An 18,913-nucleotide genomic window follows, 5' to 3' on the forward strand; every position below is an offset into this window, starting at 1 on the left:
GGAGATGATTTTTTTTTTTTAAAGAGTGCAGAAGTGAATTGTATGCGTCAGTTCCTTGCCTTTCTCCTCGCGAGCTTTGAACTAAGTGTCTTCTCTCCTTTTTGTGTCGTGTTTAATAAATGTCAAACATGTAAACCTGACATAAATACAGTTACAGGACGCACTCTCCCTTGTGAGGGTAATCAGGCAACATTCCTATCAATTAAAAGCAGAGGGTGTGCGTACTGAGATGTCAGCAAATTAGTAAACAGCAAAGAGCAATAAACCAAAAAAATATATATATATAAACATGAAGTCACTGCTGTTTGGTGCATATGCACAAGCAACAGTCAGGACCCGTCCCCCCACTCGAAGGCAGAGGGATGCTACCCTCTCGTCTACCGGGGTGAACCCCAACGTACAGGCGCCGAGCCGGGGGGCAATAAGTATGCCCACACCTGCTCTGCGCCTCTCACCGTGGGCAACACCAGAGTGGAAGAGAGTCCAACCCCTCTCGTGAGGACTGGTACCAGAGCCCAAGCTGTGTGTGGAGGGGAGTCCGACTATGTCTAGTCGGAACTTCTCGGCCTCACACACCAGCTCGGGCTCCTTCCCTGCCAGAGAGGTGACATTCCATGTCCCGAGAGCCAGCTTCTGTAGCCGGGGATCGGTCCGCCAAGGTCTCCGCCCTTGGCTGCCGCCCAGCCTGTTCTGCACCCGAACCCTTTGGCCCCTCACACCGGTGGTGAGCCCGTGGGAAGGCCCATGTTTTTATTTTTTATTTTTTGCAGCCTTCTGAGTCAATTGTCCAATTACTTTTGGTACCCTGAAAAAGAGACTTTAAAGAGTTGTATTCCTAAACCCTTGCTCCAATTTGGATGTCAATACTCTTAAATTAAAGCAGAGAGTCTGCACTTTAATTCTTTATTGACAACATGATTGTATCCTGTAAGTGTAATAATCTTCTCATTACATGGATACCTGGTCATCATGGAGTCCAGGGAAATGAGGAGCCTGATAAACGTAAAACTGGGATCTGAGCTCCCGATTGAGGGCCCAGAACCCTTTATTTTGACGTCACATGCTAGCTGCGTGTACACTTTGCAGGAGTGGAGCTGCAAACTCTGGCAAGCAGTGTGGGAAAAACGTACCGATTGGAAAGGAATAAAAAGGACGTTGGATGGCCTTCACCTTTGCAACCACATCTTGAGTTTGAGTCAAAGTCAATTGAATCTGGTTATTCAAGTCCTTAAAGGTCACTGTAATCTCCAGAAACACCAAAAACATTATAGGCCGGGCTACAACCTTTTGATCATTGACTATTGACATACCAAGACAATTAAAGGCTAATTAAATAGTTACAGGACGCTCGCTCCCAGGTGAGGGTCATCAGACAACATTCCCACCAATTAAAAGCAGAGGGTGTGCCTACTGAGATGTTAGAAAATTAATAAAGAGCAAAGAACAATGAACCAAAAAACATAAATATGAAGTCATTTATGAAGGTGTCATTCTTGTGAGACGTTGCGAGAGGCTACAGTCAGCGATGGATCAGTTTCTTTGGTCGTTCTTTCTGTTAGTGTCTATAACACTGATTAATGGTGAGTCCTTGTTACATTTCTTATTTAAAGGCTTGAATAAGGGGTGCACCGATCGATCGTCCAGCTGATTTATGGGCCCCGATTTCCTTAATTTTGGAAGATCGGTGATTGGCCGATCTCTTAAAAATAAAGCCGATCTTTTCCACCAATCTCATCTCCATCCTCAGAGGTCTGAAAAAGTCAGCCACTGTCCTCTTCTGCTGAGATGATTAATAGGATTTTCATTTTTATTTGAGAGAACCACTTCACATGCAGTTAAAACAACCCGTTTGTTTATTGTTCAATGTTTTCCTATAAAACAAGATTGGAACACTGAAGGTATATGCTGCTTGTAATGAAAAAAATCGGTATCGACAATAATCGGGATCCGCAGGTCAGACTTTTTAAAAGATCGGGGATCGGTGATAGGCCGGAAAATTGTGATCGGTGCACCCCTAGCTTGAATGATTTGTATTGATAAGTTGTAGGTTTAATTCATATTTAACCCCAACATTAACTTTGTATAATACTGATTTAAAAAAAATAATAATAATAAATGCAGTATTTACCTCACCTCTTTCGATGTAGCACGTAGCAAGTAGGCAGGGTTAGGACTACAAAACATGCTGGTGTGACCATGGAAGTGCGGTCCATTTAACAGACATGCAAAAATAAAAACAACAACAAAATTGCAATGGAAAAAAATGTGAGCAACATTGTTGCTCACAGCAGGAGAGGCTTTTCCTTTATATATATATATATATATATATATATATATATATATATATATATATATATATATATATATATATATATATATATATGTTAGTGCTGTCAAATGATTATAAATTTTAATCTGATTAATCACACTTTTTAATTTTGATTAATCACGATTTATTAGCTAAATTACTTGCGTATTCGCCTAATATAAAATAAATACAAAATACCATAATATTTTGACATTAACGCATTTTATTATCTGAATGTCATTTCCAAACATTGATTAAATGCATGTACGCAATTGCATGCATGCGTGTATTGCTCAAAACGTAACAGTATCATATCAATTGGGGACAATTTAGCAATTATTAATTAATTAAATGCAAATTACTTTTGTTTTATCGAAAGTCCCGTCGGGGTGTTTTTTAAAGCGAAATTTACCACCGAGCACACCAACTGGAGTCACCCCGCTTATTTTGGAACAACAGGCATAGGAAATGCCGTGCATTGACCTAATCACTGACCTGCGCAGCCTTCTATGTAACCATCCGTGGTTACGTTCAAGGCTCAAGCGCGGTCAAGAAAAATAGTGCGATTAATATGCGTTAATACGTGATTAATGCGACAATTTTTTACGATTAATTAATCTATTAACATATCATAATTATCTATCTATTATATATATATATATATATATATATATATATATATATATATATATATAAAATATATATATATATATATTATATATATATATATATATATATATATATATATATATATATATATATATATATTATATATATATCTATTATATATATATATATATATATATATATATATATATATATATATATATATATATATAAAATATATATATATATATATATATATATATATATATTATATATATATATATATATATATATATATATATATATATATAAAATATATATATATATATATATATATATATATATATATATATATATATATATATATATTATATATATATCTATTATATATATATATATATATATATATATATATATATCTATTATATATATATATATATATATATATATATATATATATATATATATATCTATTATATATATATATATATATATATATATATTATATATATATATATATATATATATATATATATATATATATATATATATATGTATGTCGGCAGGCTCAATCTAGTGATATGGACGATATTAGACAGTTGGTCATTTTTTGTCCATTTTGAGATTGATCCACAAATATCTTCCTTGAGGTCTCTAGTTTCATTTCCAAGCAGCACAAAAGTCAAAATTGTAATAGAAGTGTATCAACGTAAGCAATTATTAGACAGTATGCCTTGTAACAAGGGGGCGTGTTTTTAGCCAAGCTGCTAGCTAGCACTGCGTCTTTGGCACCTTTTTAAAAACAATTTGAATTTCTTAGCCTCAGACGTAATTCACAAATGATTTATATAAATATTGTGAGGATGATCGAATCTGCTAATGGATGGATGGACATAGCAACCAAAAAAGTCGAAACACACTAGTCAGCACGAACGTGAACAGTCATCCTTCCCAATGGAGAAGAAGCTGTTGTCATTAGTCCGTTTACCGGCGAATTATCATCCAAACATCAAGAGATATTCTCCAGGATCGTTTCCTTAATGAATCAATGTCTACTTTTAATTCAAATGACTACATTCACACACTTGACTAAACCATGTTGAACTCGAGCGAGGGATGCAGCCGCGATCCCCCCGCGGAGCAAACGACACTGTTCCTTCACTCAGACCGAGTCGGGAATTAGCATCAGTGCCTTGTATGCAATGTAGACTAATGTAATAATGTATCATAAATACTAATGTAATGGTTTGATTGCTTGTCGATTTTGTCTATTTCATACGACGCCGGACACGCCGTTTCTTCGTTGCGTCAAAAAAAACGAACAAAAAAAAAAAAAACCGTCTACCTGCATATGTCGCAATATCGCCACACATTTTCACTTTATGCTCTTTTAAACGGGTTGACATGAACATAAAAATGAGCTATGAAATATTTAACCTGAAGATGAAACTTGGTCCTCTCAAAAGAGTCACAGTATGAAACCCGCCCAAAATGCACACAGGCTATATTGACTTGTAAATAAAGTTGAGTGTCCCTTGTGTATTACTTGGGGTGGGGTGGTGGGATAAAACATAACAAAATAAAAAAATAAAAAAAAAAAATAAAAACATTTTAATTTTATTCATTTTCAAAAGCATTTGAGACATCACATCCATAAGTTATCAATAAAGCACTTTTCACAGGCCACATCAAATGACAAATAACCTTTTAATTGACACAAAATTATGAAATCAAATTTCCCACTGTGGTAATCTGACCTAATTTATGCAAGAAAATAACAAAAGGAGCAACAATAAAATAACCAAAACCTCAGCAAAACGTGATTGTATGCCGAGTGTGATCTTCAAAGATGAGGCTGATTTCATCTCTTGAGAGGTCAAACTTCCAAAACGTTGAAAGGGTTCAAATCTCGGACGATGACCTTTCCTCCTATTGGAATTGACTTTCCACTGATATTTTAACAAATCCTGAAAATGTCAGGTTCATATCTTTTTTTCTAAGGTTCTGGTTGCTATGGACATTTGAAAGATGCAAGTACCAAAACTTTAAAGCCCCTTTTCTCAAAACTTGGGATTTCAACCTTCCAAAATTAAAACTGCTGTAACGTTGTCAATTTTTGCGCTACATCCATATATTATACATCATTTTAAAGGGAATTAAGTGCAGAATTCAAATATATCAATATCTCAATTTTGATTTTCACTTTTGCCAGAGGTTGAAATCGCTAGTTTTGAGAAAAAGGGCTTTAAAGTTTTGGTACTTGCATCTTTCAAATGTCCATAGCAACCAGTACCTTAGGAAAAAGATATGAACCTGAAATTTTCAGGAACTGTTAAAATATCAGTGGAAAGTCAATTCCAATAGCAGGCAAGGTCATCGTCCAAGATTTGAACCCTTTAAACGTTTTGGAAGTTTGACCTCTCAAGAGATGAAATCAGCCTCAACTTTGAAGATCACACTCAGCATACAATTCATTTGCTGAGGTTTTGGTTATTTTATTGTTGCTCCTTGTGGTATTTTCTTGAGTAAATGAGGTCATATTACCACAGTGGGAAATTTCATTTCATAATTTGGTGTCAATTAAAAGGTTATTTGCCATTTGATGTGGCCTGTGAAAAGTGCTTTCTTGATAACTTATCATGGATGTTATGTCTCCAATGATTTTGGTCACATGCAGAAAATGAAAATGTTTTCGTTTGTTTGTTTGTTTGTTTTGTTTTGTCCCACCACCCCACCCCAAGTAATACACGAGGGACACTAAAATACCGTATTGTATTTACAAGTCAATATAGCCTATGTGCATTTTGGGGCGGGGTGTCATTGTGACTCTTTTGAGAGGACCATTTTTCATCTTCAGATTAAATATTTCACGTATTTATGTTCCTGTCATCCCATTTAAAAGCTCATAAGTGATAATGTGTGGTGATATTTATGACGTATGCAGGCAGACTGTTCATTTTTGACGCAACGAAGGAGCGGCGTGTCCGGCGTCGTATGAAATAAGACATCGACAAGCGATCAAAACATTATACAGTGATACCTCGGCTGACGAACGCTTAAGCTCACGAACTTTTCGCCTCACGAACATTAAATTCGCGAGTATATATAGTCTCTGCTGACGAACTCGTTTTCGCCGGACGAACCAAACCACGCGGTCGAACAGCACCACGGTGGCGGCCACAAGAAGCTGACGCACGCTCACGGCGTCCCAGTTCGTCACCCCCTTTCTTTTAGTGCGGACGCGGTTTGTGTTTGATAGACATTTTGAGTGTACTTTTGCTATTATGGGACCGAAAAAGACCCCACCACAGGCTAGTGTTAAGCCTAATGCTTACCAGCGAGGGACTGCGATTCGGCGGCGCGTTTGCATTGTAGTCAATGGAGTTCGCGCCACTAAAAAAAGCGAAAGTGCCATCACGTACCTCAAAAAAGGAGAAAATCGTGCCACGGCTGTTTAGTCCCAGGAAAGAGGTGAAAGTAGTTGGCGGCGCTCACTTTTTGTTGACTCGCTAAAGTGCTCCACTTCCTCGGTCACAAAGGGACACGCCTCCTCCGCTCCGGTGAGCACGAAAGCGCGAATGAGCGGCAACCGTTCCATAAACACCCTACGCGGTGAAACGCTCGCGAATTAAGTAAGTCTACCATCACAAAGTAAAATAAAATGACTTTATTATACAGTACAATTTATTTCTTTAATTACAATACAATAGCACATTTATTATACGTACAATAAGGTATATTTTTGTGTAGTTTTAAGGCTTATTTAGTAGAAAATTATGTTTTATAGGGACCTGTGAACGGATTATTCTCATTTTAATGGTTTCTTATGGGAAATAAATGTTCGGAAGACAAACTTTTCGCCTTACACACACTTTCTGGGAACCAATTATGTTCGTGAGCTGAGGTATCACTGTATTAGTATTTACAATACGTAATTACTTTAGTCTACATTGCATACAAGTCACTGGCGCATGTCGCAACTATTAATTCCCGACTCGGTCTGAGTGAAGGAACAGTGTAGCCTTCTCCGCGGGGGTATCACGGCTGCATCCCCCGCTCGTTGTTTGAAATTAGACACAGTCCTTATGATATAAGGGGTACAAGTGTCTACAAAAACCCAAAACAAGAACAAATATTAAGCAAAGGTGTGTATCTGTTGAAGGTTTTAATTTGTAGAATAATTTGGGAATTGACCTAAAAAGCTCTGACTCACTTGTTGAGTTTAAAAAATTGTTTAAAAGCAAAGTTAAAAAAAAATTATTTGTGTCAGATAAGAGCATGAAAATTGTATATATGAGTATGAGTATATGATTTATAAATGTATTATGGTATATGTCTAGGAATTTCATGTACATATGTTGCTGGCAAATGCACGCATGTCCAAGTGCACTTGTATTCATAACCAGGTTTATATATTTTATTTTTAAAAATATTAACTGAGTATTGTATTAATAATGAGATAAGTCTAAATATATAATGTATAAGGGGTAGGACTAGATACGTTTTTAACTTCTTCCTACTCCCTTTTGAACATGTAAACTGTAATGATTTTATGTTTTTTTTCTTTTCTTTTCTTTTTTAATTCTTTGTTTCTCTGCTTTTTGTTTGTATGCTTATATGTTCAATAAATCAAATCAATCAATCAATCAATCAATCAATCAATCAAAATCCATATAGACCAAAATGATCGTTAAGATGCGCTAATCAAGCATTATTGGCAGTTCCAGAGTCCAAGTTAAAAAAGGTGATCGTGCTTTTGTTGTTAATGTTAAGGCCCCGAGACTGGAACAGCATCCCTAACCATGTTAGAAAGGTCTCTAACATCTTTTAAGTCTCTTTTAAAGACTTATTTTTTGGGGCTTGCGTTTTCTGATTACATTGTTTGACTTTTATTGTATTAGTATATTTGTATGTTTGTTCTTTTTATTTTCCTTATGTCTAATTGTTTTAATTGCCTGGCGGCTTTTATGTGTTTGTATTTCATTTGTTTGTAAAGGACCTTGTGCTGTGTTGCTTGAAAGGTGCTATATAAATACATTATTACTTTTAGCCCGCAGTTTAATATGGAGGATTCCTCCCTATGGCAGCGATAGACAACTATCCTCAAATAATATTTACAAGAAGCCAACGTTAATTAATAACATGTTTTTTCTTCTTCTTTTTTCTTTAGTAAATGTGTCAGCCCAGTTCAGTGGATCAGGTAACCTCCCACACCCGTACGTCACACATTGTACACCGGAACAATCCTATACCCACAGTTGTTTTGACTATAGATATATGTATATATATATATATATATATATATATATATATATATATATATATATATATATATATATATATATATATATATATATTATTTTATTTTTTAATTTTCAACAAATACCAAATTCCCAAGGTAATACTGTACATTCATGAATAAAAATTGAATAAATAACATGTTTTTCTCTTTTAATTACTCTTCAGCTACCGTCAACACTAGGGATGTAACGATATCCAAACGATACGGTATTATCACGATATTGTGGGGGCATTGGCGATATTTAAAAAAGAACACAATAGTGTGCTTTTGTACATAACAGCAATGCATATAAACCACCTACAATCTCTAATAACAGTATTGAGGCACGTACTTGCTAATGCAAGCACACATTGATCGCTTCACAAGCAAATTAGGTTCCCCTTCATCGGACAATTATCATAGATTTTAAACATAGAAGGCCAAAACATCCATAATGAAAATTAAATTGCACTAATAAACTAGCCACTAGAGGGTGCTCGAACTACACAAATGGAAATCAACCTGACTTTTTTAACAAATGTGTTCCTTTTAAATATTGTGAACATGACGACGACGATATTGTGGCAGTTTTAATATCACGATATCACAATATTGCCCTTATTGTGACATCCCTAGTCAACACAAGCCGTGTTGTTAAAGCTACTTTTGAAAAATAAAGAGGTATAGTTACTCTGAAAAAGTAACTAATAACTTTATAAGTTATTCAATAATGAAAGATATAAGCGCGCGCACGCACACACACACCCACACACACACACACACACACACACATACACGCACACACACACACCCACACATCCTTGTACATATATCTTTGTGAGGACATCCATTGACATAATGCATTTCCTAGAGCCTTACCCTAACCGCAACCATCAAAAATGATTGCCTAAACCTAACCCTTACCCTAATCCCAACCATAACCCAATTCAAACCTAAACTCTAAAACCAAGTCTTGACCTTCAAAAAGAGGTCTTGCAAAGTGAGGACCGGCCAAAATGTCCTCACTTCACAAAAATGTCCTCATTCTGTTGGATAAAGACGTATTTTGGTCCTCACTATGTATTATGTAAAAGAACACACACACCCCCCCCCACACACAACACTCGTAGTAATCAATCCAAAATGTCTGACCCCACCCGATGAGGGGAGAGAGATGTTTTTAAAGCAATCCTAACAACTCCGGGTGTTTTTTTGTTTGTTTGTTTGTTTTTTTGTTTCTTTTTTAAGCATGCCACGGCGCTGCAGGGGGAGACTTTGCAATTGGATCACGTAGCCTAACATAATAATAAATAACGTAAGTAATGCTTGTACAATAACTCTAGGGCCGTAATAGAATGGGAAAATGTAAAGTTAAGTTAGAAGTTACAGCAAAAAAGTAGGCTTGTTATGTAACGTAACGAATGTAAGGGCGTTAGTTCCAATCCTGAACACATAAGTAACGTCCCACACCTACACTTGGCACATTGTACACCAGAACAATGATTTACAAGGGAAGCTGAAACACACAAGTGCCAATTTGCCTCCAGCCAAGCCTGAAGCTAATGTCAAAAGGTCCAAGATGAAACCTGTTGGCTGCTGCATAACATCTACTTATACTGAAAGTATAAGGTTGCATTATTAGTAGCTCATCAGAATGTCACAAGCTAATATTGCACATTATCCACAGTCATTCCAACTTGTTTCGCGAAATGCTTGAGTAAGGCAAATCTGTACATTCACAAATTAAAATGGAATAAATAATGGTGTTCTCTTTTATTACTTTTCTGGTGGCGGCAGCCCAGGTAACCTCCCACAGCTACACTTTGTGCCCAAATGCTGCAAGCCAAAATCTTTTAGTGAATGTTTAAAGTAGTTTTGTTTCGTTTCGTTTCGTTTATTAAGAGCCCCATCTCAGGAGCTAATCTTCCTGGGGTCTTTTCAAATTCATTACAATCATTTCTAATATACATATAGACATATACACACCTACTCTCACACACATACACTAAACAACCAAAGTAAACATAAAAAATAAAAATAAATGAAAGGTCAATGCAGTCAAATAACAAATAGATAATTGTAGTACAATCAAAATAAGTAAATAAATAAATAAGTAAATATGCTCCAATTATTTTCAATTATCCAAAATATAATGAATATACAAATCCAACACTTTAACTCATTGTTCCAATGCTCAAAAGTTCTCATGTCATATTCATTATTGTGTAAACAAAAGAAGTTTCAACTTCTTTTTAAAACTTCTCTTATTATTTTCTAATAACAAAAGTCCAGGTAATGAATTTCAGGTAATGAAAAAGTAGTGATGGGAATATGAAGTTTCATGATGCACTTGTGATATTTTTTTGGGTACTTTAGTACGTTTATATAACCCTCCGTGAGTCATTACCTTATCGTGGTGGAGGGGTTTGCGTGTCCCAATGATCCTAAGAGCTATGTTGTCTGGGGCTTTATGCCCCTGGCAAACAGGTCATAGATGAGGGACCAAACAAAACACGGCTCAATGACCTCTTATGATGAGTATCAATATTGGATCGCGGTTTCCCTTGCCCGGACGCGGATCATCGGGGCCCCCCTCTGGAGCCAGGCCTGGAATTTGAGCGTTTGAAATTAAACAAGATATTCAAACCATTAATGGAGTAACAAAAGTAATTGTGAATTAATTTGACAATTAACTAATTGTTGAGTAATCATAATCGTTGTACCACTACACCGAATCCAACCAAATCCAATAGTAATCCTACTGAATCGAACATCAAATCGTAATCCTGCTGAATCGAACCCAACCGAATCATTTCATTTTCAAATCAAACCGTCTTTGTATCGTCTTGATTGGAGAGATTTACACCCTTAAAACCTGTTGTAGATGTTGCATAATATACCAATATTTTGAGCCGAGCTATTAACTACAATGCCATCCCAGCCTCCTGCTGCATTTTCTCTGAAAATCAAAGTCATGGAATTGTTCAGCTCGTGTCTCAACACAATCAACAAGATTTTCTCGACATGAAGAGCAGTGAACTGGGAACCTGCTTGTCCAGATGTAACATTTGCTGCTGTGATTACTTTTGATTCTTGGAACAAGTGGAAAATGATGTAGTCCTTTCAATTGTTTCCGTGGTTTTTTTATTTTTGGAAAACAATGACCGAACTGGTAATATAGAACATCAATTGTTAGGTGCTGTGAGACAAAAGAAACAGGAGCAAACAGTTTATTTGTTGTAAAAAGTATCAACAGAAAATCACCTTACTCGGGTGAAAAATACTAGAACACAAAGTAGCAACAAAAAACAGAAGAGATGCTTTTGTAATACAATTTAATTGAAAATTAGATTGATTACGATTAGACAATTAATCGATGGAATAATTGATAGATTAATCGACTCTGAAAATATCCGATGTTGACAGCAGTACACACGTGGAGCTGATAGGGGATGAGTAGCAAGGCACAAAAGTCCCCAGTGAGCATTTGGAGGCGGCCAGGATCATCCAAAAACGTCACTCAGAGGCGACTTGCTGCAAGCACACTTGGAAAGGAAATCAGCAAATGTCATTTTCTAATAGGTGCCAGATTGGCCGCTGACGAATAACGCATACAGCAAGAAGATTCAGTTCTCCAGTCCCCATTTAGTCGTCTTGTGAGCTTCACTTGACTTTTTAGCACCAGCACTCCTTCCTCTAAACGTCTCTACCGTATTCACGTTGATGATGATCGTCGCGTTTCAGCTCCGCCAGCCGTCACGTTGCAAGGTCCAACAGCACCGACATTACGTTTTACACAAACGAGGAGTATTGTCCTCCAATGAATGACATGGCCAAAAAAGCCCCCAAACAGGATTTCACAACTTACAATAAACATTCAATGACAAATACATATAAATAAATACAAATTCAGAAGACAATTTGTGGAGCTCTTGTAACAGTTTGCCAACTCAAACTCAAGGTGCCATTTCGTGAATTAGCGAAATGTTGTGGCTGAAAATCTACTAGCTGGAGTAACAAATTACGCATCAGTGAGCACTTTTGTGTTTGCATGTGCGGGCGTGCGCAGGTGATCCAAATGTCATGTGTGTCACTGGTGAGGCCGACATTGTGTTCCTGGTGGATGGCTCCGGGAGCGTCGGACCCATAAACTTCGACCTGGTCTTAAACTTCCTGGAGAGTCTTGCAATGGGCTTCATGGTGGACGACGGTCGCATACGCGTCGGTGAGCTCGCTCGCACCTTTGACATCACAGCCGGCGATGTGCATGTGACGTGCGCGTGACGTGTTTGGCATGTGCGCAGGCTTCGTGCAGTTCAGCAACATCCAAACTGTGGAGTGGGACCTGAACACTCACATGACCGAAGCGGCCCTCCTGAACGCCATCAGCAGCGTGCCGTACAGAAGTGGAGGCACAGCAACAGGTACGCGCCAGCTACACTTATGTAGCATCACATGCTAGCAATTCCTGAGCTATGTAATGTGTCCTTGACAAACCCAAATGACCTCCACAAAGGTGCGGCGCTGAACTTTGTCCTGGCCAATAGCTTCACCCCAGCAGCCGGAGACAGAGACAATGTTCCCAATGTGATCGTCCTCGTCACAGATGGGATGTCGGGCGACAACGTGACGCAGCCCGCACTGGACGTGAAGGCCGCCGGGATCGAAGTATTTGCCATCGGTACGAGTTGGCGTTGCTGCGGCGGAGGGGCGGAGCAGTTTCCTGCTAGGTGGCGCTGACTTGACTTCCTTCCTTGCTGGGCAGGAGTGGCTAATGCAGACGAGGACGAGCTGAGGACCATTGCGTCGCCGCCCCTCGACACGCACGTCTTCAACGTGGCCGACTTCGGCGAGATAAGCAACATCGTGGGCAATGTCACCAGCAACATCTGTATCGTGGTGGACGACACGCCAGGTGGGAGTCCAGACGTAAAGATGCAGCCATGAGCACTAAGTTGTACTTTATGTTGATGCCGTCGCCATATTGGATGTGGCAATGTGTGAAAATAGGATGCCTCATTCATTTCATTACATTTTATGCTTGTAAACAGAGCAATCGTTTTACACTCAAAAACAGACAAATTCATGAGAAAACAATTGCGGACTAAATTGCATGGATTCTATTACACTGTTCTTCCCATGAATAATTTGTTTTTAACTTGTTTTTTTTTTGTTTTTTTTGTTTTTTGCTTTTTTTAGGGCAAGTGACACAGTATGAAACATCACTGTAAATTTAAAGAGGCAGTCAACCTTTAACATTTCTTGACAATAATATGTCATATGTGACATCACTAGTCTAAACATGACATTCTGATTAATATTACATTTGTGAAATCTGAAATATGCAGCAAAATCCAGCCATTTTATCCAACTCAGAAGGCGGCCATTTTGCCACTTGCTGTCGATTGAAGATGACATCACAGTTGCTCAGGGCTCAGCCAATGACCAATCACAGTTCACCTGTTTTCTGAAGCTGCGCTGTGATTGGTTGTTACCTGGGACCTGAGCAACTGTGATGTCATTTTCACTCGACAGCAAGTGGCAAAATGGCCGCCTTCTGATATTGATAAAAATGGATGGATTTTGCTGCTTAACTTATATTCCACTAACGTAGTGCTTCTCAATTATTTTCTGTCATGGCCCCCCTAGGGAAAAGAAAACAAGGGGGGCCATGTTACTCTTCCAATCTCCCGAGCAGACTACTGTATAAACTGTATGTATACGTACAAATTAGACTTATATCTTGCAGGCTCTTATACGGCCGGGGGGGACAGGAATGGTGGGGTGGTTGGCAAAGTGGACACTCTTTTTTTTTTAAAACATGAACCCCCACCCCCTACCCCCCACCCTTTTTTTTTTTTTTTTATTTAAATTTTTTATGTATTATTTTTTTTTAAATCGCTCACATCCTAAGACTCCAATATTAGATTTGGCAGAGGCATCTTTTGTTGAATAATGGTATAATTCTTTAATTTAAATATATATATATATATATATATATATATATATATATATATATATATATACACACACACACACACACACACACACACACACACGTTTCCTCCTGTAAACATCTTTAAGCATATACTTTATACACGTATTTAAAAGGCAAGTTATGAAATGTCTACAGTCCTCTTGTTTATCCATCCATCCATTTTCTTGACCGCTTATTCCTCACAAGGGTCGCGGGGGTGCTGGCGCCTATCTCAGCTGGCTCTGGGCAGTAGGCAGGGGACACCCTGGACTGGTTGCCAGACAATCGCAGGGCACACAGAGACGAACAACCAATTACACTCACAAGCACACCTAGGGACAATTCAGAGTGCCCAATTAACCTGCCATGCATGTCTTTGGAATGTCGACCCACGCGGGCACGAGAACATGCAAACTCCACCCAGGAAGGCCGGAGCCTGGACTCGAACCGGAGTCCTTAGAACTTGGAGGCGGACATGCTAACCACTCAACCACTGTGCTGCCCCTCTTGTTTATGTTTAACAAATTTAAGACATCGTAAATCATGCTGTTTCTACTAAGTACTGTCTCAACTGTTCCCCAATTTCAATACTGTAACTGTATAGGATCGTATGCCGAGAAAGTAGTTCGTAGTTCATCTCCCTGCAACCAGCTAATACAGACCTCCTATTTTCACACATATAACATCTTAGCATTTGTTTTTCAACCAATTGTCAAAAGCAAATTCGAAAACAAAAGGCTTTTTCTTGAAAGCAACAAAAGCAATTTTGACGACTGCCACTCCAATATAATGAAATAATAGACTTTTGTCTTTTGTTTGTAGATTTTGAAGATGACCCAGAGGAAGAGGTATCTCCTCACGCATGCACACATGATCACAAGCTCATTGTACTGGCAATTACTGGAATAAAATCTACTTGTTTACCAAGGACAACTAGCATTGCTGTGCCTTCACCAGTAGATGGTAGCAAAGCACAATCTCATGTACTGTGAGAAAATGCTGTTAAGAAACACAGACCTTGAAGTGTTTCCATGTTATACTTTTTGTTGGTTATTTGAGTCTAGATATGACTTCAATTGGGTTGATGACATTATATTGCCATTCACACATAAAAAAAAGAGCCGTTCTCAATCGATCAACTGTATGCATGATTCTGTTCATGGCACAAGTAGTGTACAACTAAAAACCCAAGGGTAGATAGAAGTACTGTATTTCTTTGAGTCACTTCATGACTTCTTTTCTTCGTATTTCTCAACAGTGTCCAGGCATGTAAAAGCTCGGGTTATACATGCCCTGGGAGCTAACGTGACAGAAATCCTCCACCAAAGTAAGTGCATACATCGTCTAACGTGCAGTACACGAGTCCACATTCCTGCTCTCAATATGAATGTTTGCTCTCTCACAGATCCTCTTTAACCTAACTCACAATGTCTGCACCAATTGCCAAGTTGACGTCACTACAACGGTAACCCCAGACCAGACCACCAGTCTGACAGTTCTAACTTCTCCATGTGCAACAGAGGAGAAGCCCACTGTTCCAGTTTATCAAGAATGGTGTCTGCTTGCTCGTATGAATGTATGACAATAATAAGAAGAGTATATCAATCTGCACTTTAAATTAATTCTTTTCTGAGGCAAACTGTCACCTATGAATATGTTATATCTTATAGTGCAGTCCTTCTCTAATCGTGGTGTGGGCCAGCCTAAGTGGGTGCGGTACAATGCCAGGGGGCGCGCATGTGATTCACGGAAATTATTATTTTTTTGGGGGTCAGACTAGAATAACGTCTAATTGCACATCCACTACAGTAGATGGCAGTAACGCTCTCGTTTTACCTTTTTTTTTTTTTTTTTTTTTTTTTTTTAATTTCATGTACCATAAATTGATGTACTTTAATTCTTTTCTCTTACGGACTAAAAAACAACACTAATAAACTTATTTGCTTTTAAGTCAATATAGTTTTTCATTTGTTTTGTTTAATGTTAATAAGGGTGCAATGCTATGCAGAATGTTTACACTAAATCCAAATCTGAATGTTTCTGGTGAAACAAAAGGAATATTTAACTAATGATACAATATAATTTAAAAATTCTGTGTTCTGTTAGTGCCAAAATAAAAGTTCAATCTTCGTGTCCTCAACCGCACAGGTTGAAAAAAGTAACAAGCCTATTTTTTTGCTTTTTATTTGTTCATTTTTCCTTTCGGACAGCATTGTATAATATAATATTGTATAATAACCGAAAAGAAAAAGGGCTGGCGGGAAGAAGCTGAAGCTTATGAATTCCCGCCCCCATACTATACTAGGATGCAGTAGAGTCAAGCAAACTATTAGTTAAAAGTCAGCAGGGGTAACAAATTTCAGTCAGTTCATCATTCCGATAGTGTTAGTTAATCCAGTTGATTGAGTTCGGGAGTCATTAGATTCAGTCCAATAAGTTAATAGTTCTATAAGTTCATCTTCACCAATAGGTATTTAAAGAGATAAAAATAATAATAATAACAAGCATTCAAGCTGTAACGAAGGACAGACAGTTCACTACCTGCATGTGTTTATCTGTCAAATGTGACCTTGGCTTGCCACTAGTTAAGGATATCACTGGGTTGGCATACAGCTTATAGGAAAACCAAATTCGCTTCCGTTGCCAATAGTTTGACGTGGTTCCAGCGGGTGTAAAGTTTATGCCAATGGAATCAGCTCGTTGCAGACAAAGTGGCTCAACACCACCACTCCGAGACCCTCTTCACATCACGCCACAGGACGTAATTCACTTTCTTACTCATCCATAGTCATGATGCACACTTCGTTAGACTGGAAAGTAATTACATAAGAAGTATGTCAGGTTAATTTCTATGTCAGACACGCCTTTTGGTACCAACTTCCTTGTATTTCAAGGATGTTTTGTTTTTTGCTGGTGTTTTTTTTTATGTGTGTTGATTCTTTTCTTGTCAGAGTAACGTTGCCTGTAAATCATATTTTAAATTAATAATATGAGAAGCTAACACATACAAGTCTTATTTTACTTATTTCATAATCCACATGACATGACCACTATCTTTACATTGAAGCCAACAGTGCGTCACATGGAGACACAGGTTGTCTCATCCGTTCGGAGTGATCTGAGTCCGGTCCTCAGTCTCTGCACTTCTGGTAACATATGTACGGCTCGGCAGATACTCTGGGCTAGTGCTGGGCAATATGGGAAAAAAAACTTTTAGCACGGTATAGGACCTTTTATATCACGGTAACGATATACCACGATATAGATGTATTTGCAGTTCTGACATTAAAAATTATACAACATGCTTACATTTTCACACTTTATTTGTAAGTAACATTAAACAGAATGTCACAAATGAATCCAGTAGTGCTGCAACATAAAATAAATGAAAACAAAGGAGGCACTGTGCCCTACACATTTTTTATAAGGCATAAAAATAAAGTTCAGACATTTTCAGTCATAAATTAAATGCAACAACAAAAATATTTTTCAAAGTGCAACTGTTTAAGATGCAACTTTTTCCATTCATTTTGCCTTCTTCCTCCTCCATCGTCTGACTTGAGTGTGTACTATTACTGTGAGATTTTGCGTGCAACTGCGCATGTGTTATAACGTAAAGCAGCGTGAATCCAGGCAAGCTGCTGTTATAAACAATGCCACAAAGTAAAACTAAATGACGTAAATCAGGAGTGTCCAAACTTTTTCATGTGAGGGCCACATACAGATAATCAGAAGGACGCAAGGGCCACATAATGTTATGAAGAGAAATTGTGTTTTGTCCTAAAATTTGTACAAATAATTTATTTGTGCTTTTGCATATTTAGAAAAATGCCACAGTATATAAACCAATTTATTTGTAATATGGCAGTAGGGTTATTATAGTTTTGGAATTTTTCATTTTAGTTAGTTTTTATTCGTTTTCAGGGTGATTCTGTTAGTTTTTATTAGTTGAGTTCTTTAAAAAATGCTTAGTTTTAGTTTAGTTTGTTAGTTTCAGTATTAGTATTAGTTTTTTTTCTTTTAAATGTGTATTACTTGTGCGCAATATTTAAAAAACACCATGGGCGTGTTTTCTATTGGCTGGTGCTAGATGATGTCACTTCTGTGTGACATACTTTCAAACGTCATTATTCCGGTTTATATCAAAATAAATCTAATAAAAATTACATTTAAAATCATCCTCAAAGGCTCATATACAGTATTAAATTACCAAAGACTAAAACGAAGGACATGTTTGCGATGATTATAGTTAGTTTTAGTTAGTTTTGTAAACATAAAACGTAGTTTCATTTAGTTTTTGTTTCTTAAAAAGCATTTTCGTTGTTATATTATTTCGGTAACAATATTGTTTTTTGAATTTGAGTTTTAGTTTTTTCATTAGTTTTAGTTAACTAAAATAACCTTTAATGGCACCTGTTTTTTCGATCCCCTCCCTTCTTACTTTGACCATCTCCAAACATTTTTGTTTTGTTTATTTTATTTGAACTGAATCAAATGCCATTTTTAGCATATGTCGCGGGCCACTGAAAAATGGACGGCGGGCCGCAAATGGCCCCCGGGCCGTAGTTTGGACACCACTGACGTAAATGTTACGGAGACGTAGTTGTTATGCAAACGTCAGTTCTTCATTTTGTTTGGCACTTATATACAGGGTGTTCCAAAATGGTTGACCCCATTTCGTCGGCCAATAATTCTGACAATTTTCGTTGGAATGACCTCAAATTTTCACAGCTTGTGTAGA

The 18,913-nt window shown here is 37.5% G+C and overlaps 1 protein-coding gene across 1 annotated transcript; it reads left to right on the forward strand.

Annotated features, from left to right (window-relative positions):
• The first annotated feature begins 1,450 nt into the window (after positions 1–1,450).
• LOC144014982 (collagen alpha-1(XII) chain-like) lies at positions 1,451–16,127 on the forward strand. The gene is made up of 9 exons (XM_077515285.1): positions 1,451–1,580; positions 8,085–8,114; positions 12,265–12,420; positions 12,500–12,619; positions 12,712–12,876; positions 12,961–13,110; positions 14,995–15,020; positions 15,431–15,499; positions 15,578–16,127. Exons 1-8 carry the CDS (start codon positions 1,526–1,528, stop codon positions 15,443–15,445), a joined length of 717 nt encoding a protein of 238 aa, XP_077371411.1. The 5' UTR covers positions 1,451–1,525; the 3' UTR covers positions 15,446–15,499; positions 15,578–16,127.
• The last annotated feature ends 2,786 nt before the right edge of the window (positions 16,128–18,913 follow it).

This window comes from Festucalex cinctus, chromosome 1, assembly GCF_051991245.1.
Source record: "Festucalex cinctus isolate MCC-2025b chromosome 1, RoL_Fcin_1.0, whole genome shotgun sequence".
Lineage (NCBI taxonomy): Eukaryota > Metazoa > Chordata > Actinopteri > Syngnathiformes > Syngnathidae > Festucalex > Festucalex cinctus.

What these genes read in the sequence shown, in the direction of transcription:
- LOC144014982 (XM_077515285.1), top strand. Translation starts at nt 1,526, where the DNA reads ATGGATCAGTTTCTTTGGTCGTTCTTTCTGTTAGTGTCTATAACACTG. An exon ending in GTCTATAACACTGATTAATG is followed by an intron (nt 1,581 to 8,084) that starts GTGAGTCCTTGT and finishes TTTTTTCTTTAG; the next exon opens with TAAATGTGTCAGCCCAGTTC. An exon ending in AGCCCAGTTCAGTGGATCAG is followed by an intron (nt 8,115 to 12,264) that starts GTAACCTCCCAC and finishes GGGCGTGCGCAG; the next exon opens with GTGATCCAAATGTCATGTGT.